The sequence below is a fragment of the Pituophis catenifer genome, unplaced genomic scaffold (genome assembly GCF_029215685.1).
Source record: "Pituophis catenifer annectens isolate HBS135680 unplaced genomic scaffold, rPitCat1.0.hap2 SCAF_1, whole genome shotgun sequence".
NCBI classification, from domain to species: Eukaryota; Metazoa; Chordata; class Lepidosauria; order Squamata; family Colubridae; genus Pituophis; species Pituophis catenifer.
Genome location: NW_027256881.1, coordinates 7,398,358 through 7,424,535, shown reverse-complemented (window position 1 = coordinate 7,424,535; position 26,178 = coordinate 7,398,358). Strand labels below are relative to the sequence as shown.

The 26,178-nt window shown below is 41.1% G+C and overlaps 1 protein-coding gene across 1 annotated transcript; it reads right to left on the bottom strand.

Annotated features, from left to right (window-relative positions):
• Positions 1–6,181: 6,181 nt before the first annotated feature.
• WSB1 (WD repeat and SOCS box containing 1) lies at positions 6,182–25,691 on the bottom strand. Its single transcript, XM_070932038.1, has 9 exons — positions 25,572–25,691; positions 21,808–21,976; positions 20,323–20,591; positions 16,989–17,120; positions 15,994–16,094; positions 12,929–13,101; positions 11,300–11,413; positions 8,914–9,021; positions 6,182–7,529 (listed from the first exon to the last, which is right to left on the bottom strand). Exons 1-9 carry the CDS (start codon positions 25,609–25,611, stop codon positions 7,370–7,372), a joined length of 1,266 nt encoding a protein of 421 aa, XP_070788139.1. The 5' UTR covers positions 25,612–25,691; the 3' UTR covers positions 6,182–7,369.
• Positions 25,692–26,178: the final 487 nt, after the last annotated feature.

Below are 26,178 nucleotides of genomic sequence, written 5' to 3'. Positions count from 1 at the left end.
CCATCACACTATTCCCTCTTGAAATAAACAAATTTATGCAAAGCTGGGCAAAGGGATAAAGCACGGTAAAGAAAATTTAAAAAATGAACAAAGAGAAAGGAAACGGTTTACATTTTCACCAGAACAGAGGTGGGTTTCAGCAGGTTCTGACCAGTTCTGGAGAACTGGTAGCGGAAATTTTGAGTAGTTTGGAGAACCGATAAATACCACCTCTGACTGGCCCCACCCCCATTTATTCTCTGCCTCCTGAGTCCCAGCTGATCAGGAGGAAATGGGGATTTTGCAGTATCCTTCCCCTAGAGTGGGGAGGAAATGGAGATTTTAAAGTATCCTTCCCCTGCCACGCCCACCAAGCCACACCCACCACAACATGCCACGCCCACCAAGCCACACTCACAGAACCGGTAGTAAAAAAATTCAAAACCCACCACTGCACCAGATCAACACCATTTTCTACATCCCTGAGTATCTTTTTGTCTTTTGCTGATCATCTTAACTTCCATCACAAGAATACTTACTTCCTACTTTGCCTTTTGTTCTTTAGACTCCGCACCTCTTTCCTGAAGATCTCACCAGTGGTGGGTTGCCCCCAGTTCGCACCAGTTCTATAGAACTGGTAGTAAAACCGGTGGGAGGCTCCGCCCACCGACCCCGACATCATCAAAACGCTTCTGCGCATGTGCAGAAGAGAGCATGCACGAGCGAAGCACACATGCGGCCCCGCTGCAAACTGGTAGTAAAGGTAAGTAGAATCCACCCCTGGATCTCATCACCTCCATTCATCCCTGACTTCCACTGTCTTCTTCAGATTTACATTTCTCCTTCACCTACTTGTTTGGCAGCTTCATTCACTCTCTCTGTGGGGCTTCTTTCATCTCCATCACTCACAGTTGTATTCCGTCCATATTCATTGAAGCCCCCAGATATTTAAAATCAAGTCTTTGTTTTACCACACACGCTTCTTAAGAAACCTCTTCCTACTGCATTCAACATACATTTATGTTTCACTGGATCCACCCAATTCTCACGTCCCATATGATCAGGGGTGAGCTTCAAAAATTTTAGCAAGGGGTTCTCTGCCCGGTTGCTGGGTGGGTATGGCCATGGTAGGCGTAGCCTAGTCGGCTCCTGCACCACAGCAGGGGGCCGTTTTTGCCCTCCCCAGGCTCTGGAGGCTTTTCTCGAGCCTCCGTGAGAGCGAAAATGGCCTCCCCAGGATCTGGAGGCCCTCTGGAGGCCGGAAACAGGCCCGTTTCCAGCCATCCTGAACGTTCAGTAGGCCTATTTTTCACCCTCCCTGAGCCTCCATGCGCGCCCTGCACATACCTGCATCAAAAACAGGCCGCGTGCGGACTCCTGGGAGGGGCAGGGTGGGGTGGGTGGGGCCAGCCAGGAGTAGGATTCGGGGATTCTCTGAACTGCACAGAATCTTAGCTAGAGATTCTCCTGAACCCCTGCGAACCCCCAGCAGCCGACCCCTGGTTCCCATGGGAAGGCTCATTGTTGTGTCTGCTGACAGTCAATCTAATTCCCTCCCTCCCGCCTTTAGAGTGTAGCAACTATGAAGCAGCAAAAGATGACTTCAGCCAGGTTTGATTCAGAATTTACAGTCAGACCTTCCCCCTTAAATCAAAAAAAGGTCATGGAAAGTGTAAGCATAGAAAGATTCAGTTCACCCTCAACCACCCCTCCCATCCCCAAGAGGTACTTTTGGCTTCTGAGGGTATTTGACATGGAATTTTTTAGTTAACATATCTGCTGCTTGAGCAGAGGGTTGGACTAGAACAGCGGTTCCCAACCTTTCCAGCTTGATGGCCCAGCCTATGTTGGGGAGGGGTGTGAGAGTAACAGGTACATGTGCACACGCATGACTCCATTTGTTGTGAGCGGCCAGCACACGCGCCCTCTGCTCGGGTGAAGAGCTTCGCGTGAATGGAGCTTCGCGCAAATGGAGCTTCGTGCACGAGCATAGAGCGCTTGCGCTCACACACGGAGTTCCACTCGCGTGAGCAAAAGACACATGCACAAAGCTCCATTTGCAAGAGTAGAGTTTTGTGGGTGAGCACAAGTGCTCTCTGCTGATGCGAGTGGAGCTTCATGTGTGCACACACGCTTGCCCACCCCTCGCGCGAGTGGAGTTTCACACACGCACACGCTTGCCCATCTCTACAATGGCCCTATTTCAAACAGGCTGCAGCCCGGTAGTGGCCCGGGGGTTGGGGACCCTTGGATTAGAACACCTCCAAGGTCTTCCAATGTCCCTTACAATCTTTACTGCACTGGGGATGTGACCTAACTGGGTAATGAAACATCCACAAGAAAACTACAAAGCTCAGAGAGCACCAAGGATTCCAGATTTCTTCAGTCACTTCCAATGTTTATTTAATGAAAGTAGCTTTTTGTAAGATAATAGCAATAGCACTTAGACTTGTATACCGCTTCATAGTGCTTTACAGCCCTTTCTAAGCAGTTTACAGAGTTAGCATATTGCCCCCAACAATCTGGGTCCTCATTTTACTGAAGGCTGAGTCAATCTTGAACTGGTGAAATTTGAATTGCCGAACTACTGGCAGCTGGCAATGAGCAGAATTAGCCTGCAGTACTGCATTCTAACCACTGCGCCACCACAGCTCTATAATGTAGGTATAATGAAGGTATAAAGGCAGGTTTCCAATTTAGTTGTACCTATCAAATGCATCATAAACCTTATCTTTATAGCCCTGGCAGAACCCCTTTCACCTATTAAGTGAAGCTAACTCTGCCTGGCTGCCAAGCCCAGCCAAGCTTAAACAGCTACTGCCAGGTGTCAGAAGTTATCTGTGTTTATATAAGTTCCCAAATGATGCTGGCTTTTTGCTTGTGTGTAACTTCTGGTTTGCTGACTTTCTTAATACATATTGGGGTTACATTTTTCAATTTAAGGTCCAACTTTGTTGATCAGTGCATGTTTGAAAAATGTGTAAAGTTTAAAACAAAGTAGCTCAAAATAAACTTGCAAAAAGAAAATCCTGGTTCTTGTTAACGTTGAAACAATTTATGGTCCACTAGAGAGCAGCGAAAAGAGGCACAGAAAATAACCAATGTCTTCGATATAATTTACTTGAACTTCAGTAAGGCATTTGACAAAGTAGACCATAACCTACTACTTGATAAAATAGAAAAATGTGGGTTAGGCAGCATCACCACAGATGGATTCGTAACTGGCTGACCAACCACACTAAACGTGTAGTCCTCAATGGAACTGCATCTACATGGAGGGAGGTATGCAGTGGGGTACCCCAAGGCTGTTTTAGGCCCAGTATTCTTCAACATATTCATCAATGATTTGGACGAGGGGATAGATGGGGAACTCATCAAATTTGCAGACGACACCAGACTAACAGGAATAGCCAACACTCGGGAAGATAGGCTTAAGATACAGAAGGATCTTGACAGACATGAACATTGGGCGCTAAGAAAATGAAATTCAATGGAGAAAAAAGCAAGGTTCCACATTTAGGCAAGAAAAACAAAATGCACAGGTACAATATATGTGGTACTTTGCTCAATAGTGGTGACTGTGAGAGGGATCTTGGAGTCCTAGTGGACAATCACTTAGATATGAGTCGGGAGTGTGCTGCAGCTGCCAAAAAAGCCAACACAGTTCTAGGCTGCATAAACAGAGGCATAGAATCAAGATCACATGAAGTGTTAATACCACTTTATAATGCCTTGGTAAGGCCACACTTGGAATACTGCATTCAGTTTTGGTCGCAATGATGTAAAAAAGATGTTGAGACTCTAGAATGCAAAGAAGTGAAACGAAGATGATTAGGGGACTGTAGGCTAAAACATATGAAGAACGGTTGCAGGAACTGGGCATGTCTAGTTTAATGAAGAGAAGGATTAGGGGAGACATGATAGCAGTCTTCCAATATCTCAGGGGTTGCCACAAAGAAGAGGGAATCAAGTTATTTTCCAAAGCACCCAAGGGTAGAACAAGAAGCAATGGGTGGAAACTAATCAAGGAGAGGAGCAACCTAGAACTAAGGAGAAATTTCCAATACAGCTAAAACAATTAAATCAGTGGAACAACTTGCCTGCAGAAGTTGTGAATGCTCCAACACTGAAAGTTTTTAAGAAGAAATTGGATAACCATTTGTCTGAAGTGCCTAAGCAGGGGGTTGGACTAGAAGACCTCCAAGGTACCTTCCAACTCTGTTATTCTATTCTGTGGAAATTTGTTTCTAATTCTCTTGAATTCACTGTTAGTTCACTCATCACCGGAAAATATTAAACCACAATACTTTATTAATCATTGACAGAGAATTGCATTAGGCAAACATTTATTGGACGTTAAATCCTAGACAAAGCATTTTTTTGCAAAGAAAGCAGAATCACCGTAATTCACAAATATGCAATACAGCTACTAATTTATGGGCCCAGTTTGTGTGCATACACACTTCTGGGGATTTCTGATTTCCATCTGTTATTATGGGAGGATCCTGTTACCGAGGGCAGGAAGAACCAAGTCCCTGACCACAAAGCGGCCACTTCCTGCCTTCCGCCTCCCCACCACCTTCATTCTTCAGGAAAAGCTTCTTGAATCATCCTTCCAGCCTTGGAAGATTTCCATCGTTTTCGTTCTCCTGTCCAATTTTTTTAGCAGGCCCACCCGCCTACACAAAATTGTGGTTTCTATTTCTTCTTTCTTCCATCCTATATATGCCATCCTTCTCCAAGCTAGGAAGGTATATATAGATTGGTACCACTTTTCCAGCTCTGAATGCCATCAAGTTGCCCATGTGGTAGAATCCCCAGCTAGATTAGAGGGAGGGGTCAAAAAGGGCCCAAGTTTAGAGTCATTGCTTGAAGCTGTATCTTGCCATTCCCAAGGGAATGCAGGCAGTCTGGCCAGATCCTTGTAAACATAGCTGACTAGCAACTAATTGCTGAAACTCTTCATGAGAAGTTCTGGTTGCTTTGTCTACCTCTCCTACGAATTCATGGAAGATGAATATCAAAATCTCACAGGAATTGCCAAGCTCAAGATTCTGCAGTTCCCAGTTGAAGACAGTGTGTGTGTGTGTGTGTGTGTGTGTGTGTGTGTGTGTGTGTGTGTGATTCATTCTTATTGAAATATTGTGCATTACCTACTGATCAAATGAAAAACTTTATCTTTTGCAATTTCAATCTTTTTCCACAGCCTACTTTCTTGAGATCAAGAGGTGGATTCTTTTTGTATGCCACCTTTTGTGGGATGTTATGAATTGATATGATTTATGAATTTATATAGCTCCCTGCTCACTGGAAGATATCCTGGGCAGCCAAGAAACCATTAAAAACCAAGTCAAGTTAGAAATAATAATTGGATGGAATTTTGTGCTAATTTTTTTTAAAGAATGAATTCATTTCAGGATTAAAAATGAGACAGGTTGGATTTAAGATGAAAATTACTTAATAGAAAGAAGGGCACAAGGCACAACTTTCCCCCCTAATTCCTTTCTTCTTTACCGTATTTTTCCAACTATAAGACAAACCTAAATTTAGAAGAGGAAAATAACAAAAGAAAAAGCTTTGGCCTCCCTTTTTTCGGCCCTTTTGCAGTCTTTTTTCAGCCTGTTTCTGGGGCTTTTTTTCGGTCCGTTTTTTTCCGGGGGGGGGGGGGGGGGGGAAACAGGCCAAAAAAAGCCTCAAAAACACACCAAAAAGAGCCTTGAAAATAGACCCAAAAAATACAGTATTTATTTTTTTGTTGCCTGAAACCCCCCCCCCCCTTCTTGGGCCTACCAGGCCATCGCATGCCAGGAGCAGGGGACGGGAGAGGGGGGGGGTTGCGCGTGCAGGGCAGGGCACATAGAATTATTGGTGTGGGCACGCACGTGCGACCCTCCCCTGCCCCCCCTCTCCTGGCACGCGATGGCAAAAAGGTTAGCCATCACTGCCATATACCAATTGACTGACACAGAAAGAAGTAGAAGAAAATCAATCTGTCAGACCTAGAAGCCATCTTTTGGAACACTGACACAATCTTTAGGATTGGGAAATTACATTTCTGCTTATCCAGTCTAAAATAGCATTTGTCCTTTAAAAACACATAATGGTGGTTGGTACCTTCAAAGTAATTATCTTTGGTTATAACACAAATTGCACATATCTTTAAATCCTTCCTTATTCTCTCCACATGTAAATAACCAGCCTTTGAATTCTGATTTTTTTTTTGTACAATGATTTAATATACATATCAAAAAAATTCAAACAAAATATAGTCAGGCATTTTAAGCAATGCATACATTCTTTGTATCTGCATGTCCAGATGATAAACTGAAGGCAAAAGCTAGGAAAAACTAAGTTGTTTGTCTTTGGTAGTTCACCTAGCATTTTGCCTTGATATGACAAAGCCTCACAGGATAATGAAAAAGAAAACTTGTGGATAGCTCATTTATTGGATGTCTTCAGGCAGGAATTCGAAAGTTTAAGGACCTCACATGCTCCCAAACAAACTTTCGCTGCAAAATTAAGGCCTCCTTGGGAAAGGAGATATCCCTGCTAAATGAACTGTCCATCCTGTGTTGGGGGCTTCAAGAAAATTCCCCGTTTCTACCTTGTAAGATCAGGGATGGGCAACTATGGCCCCTTTATGGCCTGTGGACTTCAATTCCCAGAATTCCTGAGCCAGCTATGGTGTTCCTGAGCTATGCTGGCTCAGGAATTCTGGGAACTGAAGTCCACAGGCCATAAAGGGGCCATAGTTGTCCATCCTTATTGTAAGATGAACAATGCAGGGTCGGCTTTGTATAGCTCACTTAATGTACATGACAAAAGCTGCTCAAGATTTTGCCAGCGATTATCAAACATGAGAATGACTGTCTTATTTTACACAGCACCGATTTTGCTGGTGGCTCCGGAGACAACAGACACATGAATGTATGGGCTGGATGTATTGTGCAAGTTGGTATAATGGTTCTTACATCTGGAGGAAAAGAGGCAAACACTGGTGAGTCTCAGAGGCTTTTACACTGTGAATATACCCTCATGCACACACTTATATACACATGGACTCCTGTCTGTCCATGCCTACTACACACTAGTTAAAAAAAGCAATCTCAAAAGATATACATGGATAGCACATAGCAGCTTACATCCAATTATGTACAAGGTTTCACAGTTAAGAGCTTTCTTTTGAAAAAGCTATTCCACAACTTCGGGACACATACCTACTCTTGATGTTTTTCTATAAATAATACCTTTACAAATTCAAAGTGGTCCATATTTGGGAACTTGATTATCTAGTCTCAGGAAATAAAGCCATGTATAAAACCTGTGGACCACTGAAGCTCAAAGGGCTTTAAAAAGCCTGATGCTCTTTTATTCATTCCCGATTGTTTTTCTAACTCCGGTAGGAAAGGAAAGAGATGATGGCTGAAGGAACAGGCAGGGTCTCCACTTTTCTTGTAGGCATCACCCGTCTGACAGCCATCCGACACAAATGCTGGAGGCTGGGAATGTGTTTGGGAGAGGTCCAGAAATACACACTTCCGTCCTGTGTTCTGTGGGGGAGGAAAAAAAACCCATACAGAAATAAATTAAGTGCCGTGCATTTGCTTTTTCTCCAAGGAATACTAGCTGTCGTACAGAGTGCAATCCTCATCCTCAACTGGGGGGATGGAATCCAATCTCTATGGAGCAATGTTTCTTGACTGTGGCAAGTTTAAGATGTTGGACTTCATCTCCCAGAATTCACCAGCCAGTATGAGCGCAAAGTGTGGCTATGTTGGGTGCCCAAAGACGGGCGCAATAACACCCTTGCTCTGTGAACTGCATTGGGTGCTGTTTTGCTTCCAGGTCTAATTCAAGATGTTGGACATCACCCATAAAGCCCTACATGGCATAGGGCCAGACTTCTTATAAAACTGGCTTTGCCCTATTGTATCAGCCTGTCCCACTTAATAAGGCAGGGAAGGTATGTTGTAAACCAGTCAAAAAATCCAACTGGTGGGGTCTAGAAAGAGAGCCTTCCCCTATGGAATATCCTTTCCCCGGAGGTGAGACAGCCTCCCCCCCCCTTCCTGGTTTTCCATTAAGGAGTCAAAATTTGGCTCTGCGGACTTGCGTGGGAGGCACAAAAGACCATCCAATCATGGGGCTGCTTGGTGCCACGAGAGCCCTCCCTCTGTCTTTATTGATCAACTTTTAACAGTTAGATTGCCTTCTTGGAATTTGGTGACCTTTTGAAATTGCTGTAGTTTTATAATCTTATAATTTTAAGTTTTTAAATCCTAAATGAACCTCAATATTTTAATTCTAATCTTATATGCTATTTTGTATTGTACTGTAAACTACCCAGGGCTCCTCTTTGAGAAGGACGATCTAGAAATACAAAATATTACATACATAGATACAGACATACATGGTTTCTTAACTCTTTCTAGAGGACAGTGAGTTGGATCCAGAAAAACCATCTAACTCGTCTGCTGCCAAGGTTATTAATATCCCCCAGCTAATGATTATGCAATTTCTGTGATACCAAAATACTTTTTTAAAAAATAGCCAAATTCTGAGAGATTGCCAATCTTGGCTGAGGGATGCCCTTCAAACTTGCAAGGGCACAACAGAGCCTGTTTGATTTTATGGGGTCAGAAAAGGACCTGGCAGGTGGGCATGCTTTGTATTCTGTGCTGGGTTCCCCGAGGGTATAAAGGTGGGATCTACAGCTAACAAATAAGTTAAAATCGTTGGTCCAGTCACTCACTCTCAACCCACTGCGTTGTTGTGATGGGGAAAGCAGGAACAGGAAGGAATATCATGTATGTTTATCGTCTTGAATTACTTGTAAATAAAAGCTGGATAAAAGTCAAATGAACAGACAGACAGACCAACAACAGAGTAAGTAATTGTAAATGTATAATATTTTCTCTTGCAAAGTCTCCTTACCCAGCAGCTAAAACACTGCCATCAGTAGAAAAGGCACAGCAAAGTCCATTCTTTAAAGGTGCAACTTGCACAGGGTAATCCTCATCAATTCTCCAGAACCGAACCAGCCTGAAAGAAACAGCAGCAGACAAATTAAGAGGCCTGATTGAGATATCTCTGGCAAACAGTTTTGCTTATCCCATGCCTCAGATGGCTTCCAGGGGATTCTCAAAGGAACTGAGGACCTATGAAGAAACATAAATACAGCTTGGGTGTGGCTTTGAATTAGCCAACTGGATGCAAACTGTAAAAATAGTTTTGAGTCCAGGCCAGAACTGTAACCCAAACAAGCGCCTCAGACAAGATCCTTCCTAGTTCTAATATAAAGATAAAGAGAGGAAGGGAGGAAACACATTCAGATTTGCAAGATTTTGTTCATTAAAACCTTATAATGAAAGTGGTATTGGCTTATATACTTTGTTTTCCTGGTCTGGTCTACCTGGGAGGGCTGATGCCTGATATTTAAACCACAATAACTGGTTTATGCAAAATATCCATCCAAAGGCAAACAAACAATTGGCTTCCCATAACATGCAAATGCAACCATTGAACTCAGCAGCAATCCAAAATAATGTACACCCTTTATAGGAGCAAAGGGGAAATTGTATTTCTTGCTGAAACAGAACATTCAGGCTCATTTTTGTTCCTGTGCATGAAGTCTCATGCTTCCACACAGTTTTAGAGGTGGCCAAGGGACTGTCCCCTTTGTACCTCAAACCCATTTAAGGGTCATTTTGTGAAGTATGCAACTACAATTGGCCACTGCCAAATTATGAGGTACCCAATTGTCTTATTTAAGAATAGCATTCTAGACTTCAGTATGTTCATGGCCAAATCTTGCCTTATCCATTTTATGCATTTTTTACTCAACTGTCCCGGGGTGTCAAACACAAGGCCCACAGACCAGATTTGGCCCACAATGTGGTCGGATCCAGCCCGCGGGGCCAATGTGGTTCTACCCAGTGCGAAGAGGAAACATGGCAACAGTTTGGGGAGTGGTGTCAAGCTGGCCATGCCCACCCAGTTGGCCACCCCCCCCCCCCGCGAGGCCAACCACAGCCGATACGGTCCTCAATGAAATGGAGTTTGACACCCCTGGTCTAGACTCTATGGAGATTCTCAATCATTTAGGTCATGGTTGTCCCGAAGGCGCTTTTTTCAAAAGGCAACTGGATTTTCTTGGATTTTTTTCTTCCTTGAAAACATTTTGCTCCTCATCCAAGAAGCTTCTTCAATTCTAAATGACCAATCGGTTAGAACTGAAGAAGCTTGGATGAGCCACAAAAAATTTTCAAGAAAGGAAAAAACTAAGAGAGTCCCATTGCCTTTTGGAAAAAAGCACCTTTGGGATTTCTATTCAGCTGTATCTCTGGAAAGCCTTAAAAGAAGACAAAAGGCTCGGACTTATCTTTCTTTCCCTGGAGACCATGAAATTGAGAGTATTCTCCCTGGCAAGCTCTAATATAGCATGTTGCCAACCAACACAAATCCCAGTGAAAGATTGCAATTGTACTTTTAGGTGTGATGAACCAGATCTTTCAGGCCCTCATCTGCTCTTATTACAATGGCAGGTTATTCTATGGTTTCCTTACTAGCTGAACTCCAGAGGGCACAGACTATTTTCAAGCATCTGTTAGCAGACAGAAATGTCCGACACATATATATAAAGCTGCTACATTATGCGTTGCACTTCATTAAACTTTTTACAGGTTTTTTTCCCTTTTCCTTTCTAATATGAATTAACCTTTGACACTTAATGATTACTCAGGGCTGACCATAGTCACTGAATCATCACAGTTCTATTTTATTTCCTGAATGGGCTGCACTTTCTGATAGAAAGCATGCTCTGGAATTCTGGGAGTTGAAGTTCAACAGGTCATAAAGGGGCCATGGTTCCCCACCCCTGATCTAGATTATCCCACAACTTTCCCAAGCATGGCTGATTAGGATACAAGGCGAATCCATTCTATGACAGCAAGGATCAACATTTATTAAATCCTCTCCTTGACATTCTTTCTTGATTTTTAAGAGAGCTTTAAAAGCATTTTTAAAACCTAACTTTGGCTTTTTTTAAAAAAAAATCATTTGAGATATTTGCCTTTCTTGCTGATTATACTTGACATTATCTTGCCTCTGGCTCAGTTACTACTCAGGCAGCCGCTGTAGAAAATAAATTATAAATAAATGATTATATTTTAATCTGATTATCATGGATCATCTTTAATGGCAGTTAGGGCCGTATTTTTCTCATCCACTTAAATGAACCAATGCCAGGGTTTACCGAACAAGATTATTTTCTCGACCAGCAAGAACTAGCATAATCCAGCACGCTTCAATATATACGTACTTATCATCAGCAAGTGTTGCAATATGCAGTCCGTCATGACTGAAAGATACAGATCTGACCCAACGGTCATTGGCTCCTCCAGCAAATATTGGAGTTGGAGGGGGAAACAGATGCCTGTGGACAAAAATGAAACTTTATATCAAAGTTTTGGAAGCAGTTGCATTTTATTTCATCTTTAAGATCTACAACAGGGGTCCCTGGGATCTGTGACTAAGTGCCAGAGAATGAAGGAAGATCTATGAAGCTCTCCCAGCTTCAATTGCAGAATTGCATTTCCAAAATCTCTCCTTTTTCAATCTGCTTGGACAGAAGCCAACAGTTAAATTAGCATTCTGTTTATTATTTTCAAAAAGGAAGATTTTTTTTTCAAAAGCATTTTAGGACTACTCAACAACCTAGAAGGTGTAGACTAGTTTAAAGCAATGCGCCGCATGACACACAGGTAGTCCTTGACTTAGAAATAATTATTGAGCCCAAAATTTATGTTGTTAAGCGAGACATTTGTTAAGTGAGTTTTGCCCCATTTTACTTTTTTGCCACAGTTGTTAAGTGAATAACTGTCATTGTTAAATTAGCAGCACGGTTGTAAAGTGAATCTGGGTTCCTCATTAACTTTGCTTGTCAGAAGGTGATCACGTGACCCAGGGACATTGCCACCGTCATAAATATGAGTCAGTTGCCAAGCATATTGATCATGAAATCATGACCATACTGCAATGTTTATAAGAGTGAAAAATGGTCATAAGACAGGTTTTTTAGTGCTGTTGTAACTTGTCACTAAACTGTTATACTTTGAGTATCACCTGTATTGATATTCAGAAGTCAATAAATTACAATAGTTTTAACACTTTGTACTAGTACTTTAACAGTTCGCAGAATCCTAAGTCTCCAAGATGAGCCAGAGCTTTCCTATATTCTTTTGATCTCAAAAATGCTTCCCACTGCTGCCCCATAAGAAGCAGCCATCAGTGTTTATAAAGGTAAAGGTTCCCCTCGCACATGTGTACTAGTTGTTCTGGACTCTAGGGGGCGGTGCTCATCTCTGTTTCAAAGCCGAAGAGCCAGCGCTGTCCGAAGACGACTCCGTGGTCATGTGGCCGGCATGACTAAACGCCAAAGGCGCACAGAACGCTGTTACCTTCCCATCAAAGGTGGTCCCTATTTTTCTACTTGCATTTTTTACGGGCTTTCGAACTGCTAGGTTGGCAGAAGCTGGGACAAGTAACAGGAGCTCACTCCATTATGTGGCACTAGGGATTCGAACTGCTGAACTGCCGACCTTTTGATAAATTCAGTGTCTTAGCCACTGAGCCACCGCATCCCTTCTATCAGTGTTTATAGGTGTTTCCAAATTGCCCAGAGAGAGGGGTGGGATGTGGGGTGTGGGTGTGTGTGTGTGTGTGTGTGTGTGTGTGTGTGTGTGTGTCTGGGGTACAGAGAATCTCAAGATGGAAAAAGAAGAGGAAAATCCATTCTGCATGAATAAAATTGAACACACCCCTATTGTTCCCCTGCTGTCATTGCTTTGCGCCTACCCATGCTGATTGGGGAATTCTGGGAGTTGAAGTTCATACATCTTGAAGCTGCCAAAGTTAAGAAAGAGTGGACCAGACCAAGGCACAGGCTTACCCAAACTCCATCAATATTGCTCCAATATGGGGGTCCCAGATATAGACGCGGGTGTCGTAAGATGCAGTAGCCAGCAAGGCTCCATCAGGGGAAAACTCACAGGCTACAACATCGTGGTGATGCCCCTCCAGTTTTCGGATGAGGGTGTATTTATCCATATTCCAAAGCAATACCTGTAATCAAAACAAGGCCATGTTATAGTTCTGCTCAATTCCAGGGGAAGCATTTTCACCCAGCCCACCCCTCCCCCACCCCAGATCTTTGTACTAGTACTTGGAATTAAAATTAAAGGCCAAGCATGATGAACTACTAAAATTAAAGAATATGCTCAGTGTCGTATTCAGAATTACAGAAATTAAAGTATACATGCAATGCTAACATGTTAAGTGTTATTCGTATTGTAAGCCAATAATATATAAAGATAAGTGTCAAGTGGAAATTTAACAGTGTAGGGCTCTTAACTGAAAGGCATGTAATATTTATCTACTTTTAAAATAACCGTAATAGGGTTAAAGTACTAACATCCCCATTCTGTTCAATTATCTACCCCAAATTTAAGAAATATACAGACAGAAAAAAAAAGGAAGGTTAACATATTGTTACTCCCGTGGAATTCCCTGTGAGTTTAAGACCACTTGTTTACAAGAGGCTTGGATCGCCAACGACAGCCTAGGAAGAGAAACAGATACTGCAAGCAAAAACAGGTATTGTCACAGCCAAATGACATGACTTGGCAAAAACAAAAATTAATCCAAGTTATTAAAAGTATGGACATTTTAAGCTTACTTTTAAGCATAAAAATCAAACATTATTGCCAGGCTCTTTCCTTAAATAAGGTTTCAATAAATAAGCATTTCTACTGGCAGGCATGACTCAAATAGAGTTCACGTGCATTTAAATAATTTTTGTCACATTGCGGTGATTTTAAGCACGTCTGGGAGAATCTATCAAATTTATACTACACACTTCTGTGTATTATCAACAGTCTAGCAATGAAAACAAATCTGCACAGAAGATGGGTTGTGGTTGTTATTTTAATAACACAAAATATATATTGTAAATCACTCTGAGCCTTAACACTAAGCAGAGTTTTTAAACATACGATCGCACAACATGAATTTGTGCATAATATGTAGAACAAGTAAGTTCTTTAAGTCTCTGTTATGTTACTATAACAAAACTTTGTTAAATCAGCTACAGTAAACTGACAATTGCCTCAAAGTTAATAGACTCCAACATTCCGTAGGAATGGAAAACTAAAACATTAAAGTTGATAGGTTTTTTTTTCTTTAAAAAGGAGTCAGTGGCTCTCACCAATGAGAAAATAAAAAAGAAAAGAAAGGGGGAAAAAAAAGCAGAAGGTGGACATCAACCAGCACCTGCGTACGTACAGTACACCCTGCAGCCGAATGCAAGGTTACTTCGTCCTATGGTAAAGTTCGCCTCCAGCCTGGTAGCCGGAGGTGCCAATCTTTCTGCCCAGCTAACACCATTGTGCGCTTGTCTGAGTGGTGCCAGCTTACCCTCAATCACACCAATATTGCTGCCACCACCTGTGACAGGGAAAGCAAGAAGCTTATGGAAAACACACAGCCTAAAAGATCAAGGCATACATCCACATCTGTTCTGTTTAAGACTTTACTGACTAGTCTGCCCTCTCTATGCCGCTGCTTCATAATATTAAAATATGTTCTCCCCCAACCCCCCACCATGCTAACCTGGCTAAGCTGCTAAGCTGAAACCAGGATTCTTGCTAGCCCAGAGGATGGACAACTTGGTCAACGCTGAAGGCCACTGCAGAAGAATTTAAAAGTCGACTAATAGCCGCAGCACCCACCCAAAGCCAAAACATTCTTTTTGCAAGAATTTGGCTGGGGTAAGTCTGTAATTAAAAGCTGGGCAATTATGCGATGGCATAAAATCAATTCTGAAGCGGTGGCTCTGAAGTAGGATACAAAACCACACCCCAAACTCTTTTTATATTTTTGTTTTAAACGGGATGTTTTTTTAAAAAAAGAAACTTTTAACCCAAAAGCTTTACGAAAGTGAATCTGGGCCATCCTCCCAGTTCATTGCAACCCTTGGATTTTACTCATTATTTTTCCAGGCTTAGAGCCAACCATTCATTTTAGAAATTTTTAACTTTTTGCAGGAAATGTAGAATTCCCGATCCCAACAAAACTCTTGACACCATATAAATAAGCCTCAGGAGACACAAGTTGCCCACCCGTAAATGAGTTCAATCTGGAATTTATTATGGTATATATAAGAAACTCAGTCTCACATATGCTTCTCAAAACTTAGTCCCCCTGATTAAAACTAATGGCTTCCCTCCCAAGCTAGTTTCTACAACTTCCAGTCTTCAGAACCTGAGCCTCTCAAGATGTTTTTCCAATAGCATCACTGACCATTTGCCATCTTGACTGGACTATCCACGTTAAAGAACATCTGGAGAGAATCAGGTTGGAGAAGGCCCCTTAATGTTGAAAATTAACTTAATTCTGAACTTTGAAGCAGGGCATTGCAGTTTTATTTAAAACATATCATACTAGCTCTTTACAAGGCACAAGGATTGCTTGTAGTTAAATACCAACCAGGAATGTTTATGTTTATGTTTGTTTATGTTTAATTAAATTTATATACCGCCCTACTCCCGAAGGACTCAGGGCGGTGAACAGGCTATTGTATTATTAAATAGGAGAGCAGCCCAGGCTTTAGGAGGAAAATATAAGAGGCACCAAGAACAAAACATGTATTTCTATTAATATTAAAACCATTTCTTCTTAAACCGGAATTTGTATTTTATTTGTAAAAAATTATGGAACAGATGGAGACATGCAGAGATTCATTTTCTCTGAATCTAAAAGCAATGCAGTGTCAGCTCAGTAACACCTAACTGAGCAACCTTATGCTAATTACTGTAAATATTTTGGTCATGCAAATCCTCACATCATCATCAAAGCAGCATGACGCCAAGCACAAACATATTTTTATTTTAAGATTCCAAATTATTCTTTGCTCACAACTGAAATACACGCTGAAGATCATGAAACTTTGATACCTACTGTTTTATTGGTTCCCACAGAGCAGAGGATGGAAGAATCAGGAGAAAAAGCACAGCTATACACCCAGTTTGGGTGTCCTCTTAATACTTTCATCATATTTCCTGGAAAATTAGAGAAGAAAATGGATTGGTATCAATCACTCTCTGAATTATAGTGATTTGGGGCTTTGTCTATGTAATTCCCACCGTTCTTTGCCTGCCCAAAGTTAAACTAAATTAAACTGCCCACTTAAAAAAATTCCAACACCACAACCAAGTAAAAATGATAAAAAATCCAAAAAAAGTGTTATATTATTGGGGAATATATCATCTTGTATTATATTCATAATATATCTTAACTTATCATGTTCCTGATGGTAGCAGGACATTGGTCATTCTTTAAAGTGAATAGAAAAAAAAATTATCAGCTTTCCATCTTCTCACCAAGAAAGTGGTGCCATTTAATAAGCAGCAACGACTTTTAAAAATGAATTGTAGCAACTTCCCTACAAGTAGGGAGTCAAATTTCAATACATCTGAGGTTGAACCAGGGTGGGTTTCACAGGTGCAGAACATAATTTCAAAATTCCATTCAATTGATTTAGAACAGGGGTGTCAAACTCGTGACCCGCAGGCCAGATGCGTCACGTGCTGGCCCCGCCCCCGGAAAGGGGAAAAAGTCCCGATACATCATGTGACGACGCCGTGATGACATGAGTTTGGCACCCCTTGATTTAGAACATGCTGCTGTTACTGAATAAATGGCTCCCTGATCTTTTATTATCCCTTGTAGTAAAAGGATCTGTAATGTATTTCCTGCCAAGGACCACATGTAATCTTTAAGAAGCATGCTACAAGGTACAAACCAAAAAGGGCTATGCCTTAATTTTAATTTAAGTTAGTATAGCAATTTGTGGTATATTTGTTGTATTACAACAGTAGTGACTTCTAGGAGAATTAGAACACCCAAGATTTTGGTGACTCTATAATACAGTTGTCCCTTTCCCGAAAACATACCATCATCCTTGAGGTCCCACACTCGTAATGTTTTATCTCTTGAGGCCGATACTAGTATCAGGCTGCCATCAGGGGCAAAAGTCAAGTGTCTGACAACTTCAGTATGATCCATTAAGTTAAGGAGGAGCTTCCCTGTTGGAAAAATGCATTTTACTCTTCAAATTGCACTTATGACTATGTGCTTGATATTCCATAGTTAAGGCAGAGGACAAAGATCATCCTATGAAATTATTGCAGCTCTTGAGACGGTTTTAAATTGAGAAGCTGTAATAGTTTTCCTTTCTCTATTATTACTTTGAATGTATAGAATAGAATTTTTTTATTGGCCAAGTGTGATTGGACACACAAGGAATTTGTCTTGGTGCATATGCTCTCAGTGTACATAAAAGATACGTTCATCAAGAATCATAAGGTACAACACTTAATAATAGTCATAGGGTACAAACAAGCAATCAGGAAACAATATCAGTATAAATCGTAAGGATACATGCAAGAAAGTTACAGTCATAAGTGGAAGGAGATGGGTGGTGGGAACGATGAGATTATTAATAGTAGTGCAGATTTAGTAAATAGTTTGATAGTGTTGAGGGAAATTATTTGTTTAGCGGAGTGATGGTGTTCGGGAAAAAACTGTTGTCTAGTTGTTCTGGTGTGCAGTGCTCTATAGCGTTGTTTTGAGGGTAGGAGTTGAAACAGTTTATGTCTACGGTATGAGGGGTCTATAAATATTTTCACAGCCCTCTTTTTGACTCGTGCAGTACACAGGTCCTCAATGGAAGGCAGGTTGGTAGCAATTGTTTTTCCTGCAGTTCTAATTATCCTCTGAAGTCTGTGTCTGTCTTGTTGGGTTGCAGAACCAAACCAGACAGTTATAGAGGTGCAGATATATAATTCATATACATTTATAAATCTTGAAAAGTAATTGTAGCATCCAATGCCATGAGACCCAAATTTTTATATTGTCTCTGCCTGCAAACAATTGAGTGTTATTTTATGTTTTATAATATTAATATAGGAAGTTTTAAATGCATGTGAAGTTTTGGCTCAAGTGCCCTGTAAATTCTGTGACAAAAAAAAAAAGATTTTAGATAGTATAACTTTCTACATTCTTTAGCCAAAATAGGGAATAAATTATTGTACTGAGCCTTTGAGAAACAAAGTGTATCTATTTTACCCTCAGCCTCCAGAATTCTCACTCTCCAAAATAAGCCTAGAACCTTTGGAGAATTCCCAAAATTTTATAATTAAAATACAGGCTTGACCCCCAAAAGACTGTCCATCCATGTTGCCACACAAGACAAGTTTGCTCCAGCAGGGATGGGTAGCCATTCTATATACACTTTGAGTTCTGTTAGCATGAGGTGGGCATTTTCACAAAATGGCTGCCTGAGAAAACTTGCTTATTCATAAAATGGCTGGCATGTTAGCCATAGCCAGTTACAAAACAGCCACTTATCAGAGGGTGAACTAGACCAGGGGTCTCCAATCTTGGCAACTTTAAGACTTGTGGACTTCAACTCCCAGAATTCCTCAGCCAGCAAAGCTGGGAGTTGAAGTCCACAAGTCTTAAAGTTGCCAAGGTTGGAGATCCCTGAACTAGACGACCAAGATATTCTCTACTGTTATAATGGGATCTCTGTGGGCCCAACAACCCCCCTCCCCAATAAATAGGAGGTTTTCCCTATTAGAAACAGTTTCCTATTTAAATAATCAGGAGGAGCAGAGAGATTGATGAGTAGAAAAACAAACATCAGTGAATTTAGTATCCCAGGGATGTGTACAAAATGGAACAAATCACTTTAAGAAGTCCTGCCAAACCATTCAGGGTGGCTATCGTTCAGCATAAAAAAATGTTACTGTGGTTCCAGATTTGGACTGGGAAAATACTCACAGGAATCCCAGAATTATTTTCCAAAGTAGAAGACTGGTGCACCCATATGTCTCACTGGCTTATCCTCATCTCTAATTTTCCTATCATAATTTCTTTCCTCCACCATTTCGCAACCTCCCACAACTTTGGGTTTACCTTGCTCTCTACCTGCCCCTATGAACACTCCCAGCTGGACAATTCCAGCTCAGTCTGTATCAGGAACAATCCCTTTCTCTCTTATCCAGACCAAACATGCTTATTACAGCTTTTACGTGAACCAACCACCCAAAACCAGCTGTGCTTGTACAGAACAGTTTGTGCACACATTATTTTGCACGCTTTCTCTGTGTTGCCTGTCCCTGACCTTTATGGCAGTCCTTCAAATATTTGAAGGCAGTTATTTTACCACCCCTGGTTGTCTTTTTCGATATCCCTTTTGATCTCTAGGCCCTATATTTAACTAATGAGGTATTACACATAACTTATGTTTATTTTGTTTTTTTTAAAGAAACCTTTGATCCCAAACAGGCCTCTTTTAAGTCAATATACTTGAGTTATCTACTGGATAAACTTTATAAAAAAGTGCCAGGATAACTTATCTCCCAAGCAGTTTCAAGATTTTAATACAAAAGCCACTGGTTCAACATTTAAGGTTTATGCAGCACAATGCTGTTTGTATTTTAAGTTTGAAGAATTGGGCATCAACTTGTATTCCGATAAAATAAAAGTTAAACTGGACGAAAATTACAGTTGCACTTTTCAGGAAGTGAAATAATTTATACTAAAGGAACACATACAACAGTGGCTCACAAGTAACAATAATTTTTTCACTTATGGTATACCATTCTTGCTTCTCTTCTAAATAAAAAATAGAAATCTTTCTCTCCAGATATCACTAGCTTCCTCTCAATTCCAACCAGCAAGCATTTTATTACTTATTTATTAAACAAATGTATAGCCACCCAATTCACATATAGGTGACTACCGGCAGCCTACAAAATGAAAAAACCCCATCATATAATAAAATCCATTGCCACCCACTCCCAATGGCAGCGACAACGCAATCAAATTTGCCATTTGATTAGTTCCATCACCATTCACGATGCCCAGGCCTGCTAACAAATCTACGTTAAGGCCTTTCAGAAAAGCAGCAGAGTGGGATGGGCGCAAATGTACCTTGAGGAGAATGTTCCATAAAAAACGGGCCACTACCAAAAAGGCCCTTTATCATGGTCCCACCAGATGATAATCTCCAATCAATGGGACCTATAACATGCCCTGTCTTCTTGTTCTGGTGGGCTGAATAGAAGTAATAGGTATAACTGGTCAAATAACCTGGTCCCACTCATGTAGGTGTAAGGCTGGTGGAAGCTGTACTATGGCAACATCTGAAGGGGGCTAACCTCATTGTTATTTTAGAAGGAAAGCAAGACACATGAGCTCTCTCAAAATGTCCTTCCTTACCTGTATAGGCATCCCATATTTTGATGCGTCCATTGGCTAAGCCTGTTGCTAACAGAAGCTGGTCTTGACCAAATCTGAACCGGTGCCATTCTATATTCACACATCGACTCTGTTTCTCAGGTACCGATGATCCAAATGCAAGACTCCAGACGATGTCGCCACAATCTATGACCTGCTCACAGGGCTTGTTTTTCTGGTCGCCATCACTGTTCTGCCTTGAAAGCTTGGAATGATTTAAGTTGGCAAAATTCTTTACACCGTGCAATGAGCTGTGGGTGAAAAAATTAAGGGTAAACGTTCTGCAAGAACAAAGTCCTAAAGGCATGCCCGTTTATTTAAATATCCTGTTATAAACCAGTATAACATTCCAGCCCTTTGGACTTTAAAGTCCCAAGAACATCAAGAAGGATCATCACTGACAAGGGATTGTGGTTTTCTAGTAAACTCATGTAAATACATTTCTTTATGGAGGTGGTCAACAGTCAACACTAACATCAATCACCCCATAATATTGCAATCCAGTATTTAATACATGAAGAAAGATGATGGAATTTTAGCTAGAAGAAAGCATTTTCTCTCTATCCCTAAGAACCAGGCCACTGTTTTGGACAGAAACAAAGCAGAGGGCATATCGAGGCCAAGGTAGAATTAATCCATGTCTTCTAGATTCAAACCCAAATGTCAACCCACTGAGTTACAACTAGCTTGCTTCATCATGAGGCAGTATGATTAAGCCGAAGAACCAATCCTTTGAGGAACCACTCTCTAAGGCTTATTGGATTAGATCAGGGGTGTCAAACTTGCGGGCCGGATGCATGACACACTGGCCACGCCCACCCGTTTTAGCAAAGGGGGGGAAAGTCACGATATGTCACATGGCCATGCGAGTTTGACACCCTTGTATTAGATACTCTCTTCTGTTTAGAACAGAGCAGCCTTTCCTAACATGAGGGATATGGGGAATTTATCCAATATTATTTAGAAGACCAAAAGGTGGGGAAGGTTAGAATGGGTAATCCCCATGAAGCCAACAAGAAAAGACACAACAAATTTAAAGCATAGTTTTACTACTGTATAACACTGTGGTAGTACATAACACAGTTGCTTGGTAAGTACAGTAATGTGTTATGCGGACTTAGATACTGTGGTTTTAAGTTACAGTTAATGTGTCAAGACATATGCTATGTTTAAGCAAACCATAATCTAGCCCTATATATATATATATATATATATATATATATATATAGATAGATAGATAGATAGATAGATAGATAGATAGATAGATAGATATATAGATATATAGATATATACATATATACATATATAGATATATAGATATTCAGGCAAAATATAACTGAGTTCAATTTGCTATCTTTCCCTGATATTGTATTTAATTTAAATTTAAAAAAAAATCCATAATAGGAAGACTGTAAAAAGGTCTCAGACAAATAAACAAATAGATTTTTCTAAGCCAGCCATACTTACAAGTTCTTAAGGCACTGAGACCAGGGAACAAGCTTTACTAGGCGATGGCCTTGTGACCAAGCGAAGTAGGAGCCATCTGGAGCAAAAGCAACTGTCCAGTTTTCACGGCCACACTTCTTATCAAAAGGAGAAGCTGGAGCTAAGAGTTCTCCTACTGTCCGTGACCGTCCTAAAAAAATAAAGTTTATCATTTGTCAGACATTCAGCAGGTATAACTTCATACCAGAAGTTAAATGTTTTGAACAATTGGGCATGGGTAATCTGATTCCATTTTCAGGTTACACATGCACAATTCCCCACAACAGCAGAATATAAATATATATATATAAACCCACAATATCATAGTCAGAAACATGATAAACAACATAAATCTGAATAGAATCGAAGTATATCAGAAAGAAAATGACTTGCCATTTCAAAAATTACAAGGGACAAAAAGTTGCAATTCCTCCTGCTACCACATGCAGCACAAGTTAGATATCACAATTGAGGATCAGAAACTATGTGTGGTTTTTTTTTATTGTTGTTGCTGCTTTGAGTCAGACGAGACTTCTGATGACTACACAGTCAAATCCATGAAGGTTTTGGGTGCCATTTTTGGAAGTGGTTTGCCCTTGTCATCTTCCAAAGACAGAGCGAGTGGGACTGGCCTAATCACCCAGCCAGGTGGTTTCATGCCTAAGGCAGGACCTGACACCCAGGTTTCCCTGCTCCTAGACTACTAGCACCTTAACCATTGGACCAAACTAGATGTAGCAACTGGGAAGTAATTTATTACACTATTTATTCAACTGCTACAATTTAAACAACTTTAGTATCTAAAACAGTTAAGTCTCTTTTAATAATTTAAGCAATACAGTCAAAAGGAAAACTTTCGTATCAATGAAAAGCCATATCACTTTGCAGATCATTTTACAAAAGCAAACAATTTGCATTCTGTATGTGCCTGTGGTTTTCAAGCAGTCTTGAAAACTGCATGAACTTGTTCCGTCCAAGGACTTGTGAAATTGGATGCAGAAGTTTTAGTAACTGTTTCTATACTGAGATAATTCATCCCTACTCCCTGAAATTATGATTTGGCTGCTACAGCAGATCTAAAGTCTCTCTGGGTATCTTAAAGATTAACAAAATTATCAAAAAGCTAAGGTACAATCAATTTATTCATTTTTAACATGTCACAATTTGCATTTCAGTTGAATTCTTGTATCAGAGTCTGTTACTTTAAACTGCACCCTCTGTTTTTATGTGTACTGTGTGCTATAATTTCTTGAGAAGGGCCAACAGCATATTATAGAGAACACATAAATTGTTAGAAAAGGAAAATTGAAATCATATTCATGAAAGGAAGAACATGCATGATATATCAAATGTCTATGGAGATTCTTAGTCATCCAGGTCATGGTTGTCCCAAAGGTGCCTTTCAACAGGTAACTGGACTTTGTTTTCTTCTTGGAAATGTTTCCCATCTCATCCAAGAAGCTTCTTCAGTTCTCTTCTTCAGAACTGAAGAAGCTTCTTGGATGAGAAGCAAAATGTCCTCAAGGAAAAAAACAAAGTCCAGTTACCTTTTGAAAACCACCTTCCGAACATGGTACAGCAAGCAAAGTATTACTGGCTATTACTGGCAGGCTGAAGATAGCATTTTATGCCTTGCCATTCTCTATTTTTTTTAAAAAAAATTTGATTTATATGCCACCCTTCTCCGGAGACTCAGGGCGATTTACAATGCGTTAAGCAATAGCCTTCATACTTTTGTATATTTATACAAAGTCAGCTTATTGCCCCCACAATCTGGGTCCTCATTTTACCTACCTTAGAAAGGATGGAAGGCTGAGTCAACCTTGAGCCTGGTAAGATTCAAACCTGCAGTAATTGCAGGCAGCTGTGTTAATAACAGGGTGCTTTAGACCACTGTACTACCAAGGCTATTGATGCAAGTACAGCCAAAGATAAACACTCTTTAACTTTCTGATACTTATTCCCATTTGATCAAATCCCTGACGCCAGCCTCTTCCTCTCCCTTACTTCCACTCCCATGTTTCTTGTCTTGTGATTGGACTCTAAGTCCACTCCCACACGCCTCCATTTCAATTTGGAACCCAAGTATAAACCACAGCTAATATTGTTTTCTTCAGCCTTGGTTTCTCCAGATGGCCTAAAAACCACCAATCCCTTCTTCCAATCCAAAAATAGGGCCACCATCAACTCATTCTCCAGATGCCTCTTGCCAGCTAAAAAACTCCATTTGATAATTATATCTGCCCAACGGCCCAGCATGACCGTCTCTTCTCCAGACGTGTTGGGACTACAGTCCACGTCATCTCCTTTTTAGTGTGCAAAGGGAGAATGGTTGAACTACCTTCCTATAGCTGCAGACACTACAAGCCCTTGACTCTGACCACTAAGGCTCTACTGTCAATGTTTCCTTCAATCATCACACCCACCCACATCCTTCAAATAACTGAGGGGTCAGGAGGAGTCTCCTTAGCCACTATTTTTAGAATGGCCAGGGCTGCAATAGGCAAAACAAAAGATTCTTTTACAGTGGAGCTATTAGGGTCACCATAACCTTCTCCCTATAAATGTAGGGCTGCTTCCAATATCCACCCAGATGCAATTCCTCTGAAATGGGTTGGATCATTCCTATCAAGGCAGAAGCAGCCTGACACCCCTGCAAGCCCACATCAAGTTCCTCCTTCTTTTGCTTGCAAACGGCTTGGCTTGGCTTTCTTTCCCTGTACCCGATTACAGGTAGTCCTCAACCTACGACCACAACGGAGCCCAATGTTTATGTTAAGCGAGAAATTTGTTAAGTGAGTTTTTGCCCCCATTTTGTGAAAGTGAACCACTGCGGTTGTAAAATTGGTAACATGGTTGTGGAAGTGAATCTGGTTTCCCCCATTGACTTCGGGACACTGCAACCGTCATAAATGTGAGTCAGCTATCAAGCATTCAAGTGTAAATCACATGACCACGGGGATACTACAACGGTTGTAAGTATGCAAAAACGGTCATGTCACTTTTTTTTTTTTCAGTGGCGGCGTAACATTCGAACGGTGACGGAATTGCTATAAGTCGGGGACTACCTGTATTTCTTTTAAGACACATCAAAGTGCTGACATCTGCATTTATGCTATACAAATACACACCCCAACAATTCCTATTGCGCACCATTCTTCTTTCCAGGAAAAATGAAGCTTTTGTTCATATGGCAGCATATTCAGGCTTTTAAAATTTTGCTTTTTTAAAAAAAAAAGGGCCATTAAGAGCTACCCTAGACAGACTGCCCTTCCCCAACCTGACACCCGCCAGACTTATTAGAGCAGGGATCCCCAAACCTGGCAGCTTTAAGACTTGTGGACTTCAGCTATACTGGCTGGAGAATTCTGGGAGTTGAAGTCCACAAGTCTTAAAGCTGCCAAGTTTGGGTACTTCTGTATTAGAGACTCTCATTATTTGTCTCCCCAGAGTCAAACCGAGACCAACATCAGCTGCAAACCAAATAATCGGGAAAATGCCAGACGGGAGAAAATCGACCTTACTTACCTGGGAGGAAGACTGTCCCCAATAAAAATTAATGAGATTTCGTTAAGCAAGCCTGCCCAACATGAAGCTACTTTCCCCCCCCCCCTTCAAACAGGTCGGTCAATCTATACACACCCAACGGATTTCTCCCAACCGTCCCGCCGTTTATTAACCATAACCCTGGCAACGAAACATTTTTTTTAAAAAAAACAAAAAACCGTGAACGGGCTCTTTCTTACCAATGAGCTTCTCGTTAACACTCGGAGGAAAGCTGGCCATCTACGGAGCGGCCCTTCACTCCGACTCTGAACAAGGGTTTTAAAAAAAAAATTAAAATAAGAGGCAGATCCGCTAACCTCTCCCACTCGCAGCCAAAAGAAAGACAGACAAAATGGCCGGCGCGGGGAGCATTATAAAGAGGGGGCGTGGCTTAGCGGATCCTCCGCCAAGCCACGCCCCTGCGTGAAGGGCGTGAAGCGGGGAGTGGGGAGAAGACGCTCGTTCGGTCTTTTTTTTCAGCCCCTTTTTCAACGGGGTGAAATCTCTTGTTTCTTTCAGGCTCCCCCTTTTATTAAGTTAGAATACGATAGGCCCACCAGGGAAGATGCTCCGTTGGGAGAATCCATTATGTGAAGGAAAGGGGGAATAGAGGCTATTACTAGGGTTAAAGCAGCTTCTTTTACTAGGGTTATAGCAGCCTTTTTCACGCATTGGGGCATTAATGTCCATTCTGATTGAACTCTGAGACGTTACCTCTCTAGGCAATAAAGCCTCTGAAGCTTGAAGTTTGTACCCATGCATGGGGAAAGATGGCTTATAAACTGTATTCAATCTAGGGACCACCGG

Coding starts and splice junctions, on each gene's coding strand:
- WSB1 (XM_070932038.1), bottom strand. CDS start 25,611: ATGGCCAGCTTTCCTCCGAGTGTTAACGAGAAGCTCATTG. Junction 16,095..16,988: donor GTGGGACCTCAAGGATGATG/GTATGTTTTCGG, acceptor CTAATTTTCCAG/GAAATATGATGAAAGTATTA. Junction 7,530..8,913: donor GGCAGTGTTTTAGCTGCTGG/GTAAGGAGACTT, acceptor CCTCCCCCACAG/AACACAGGACGGAAGTGTGT.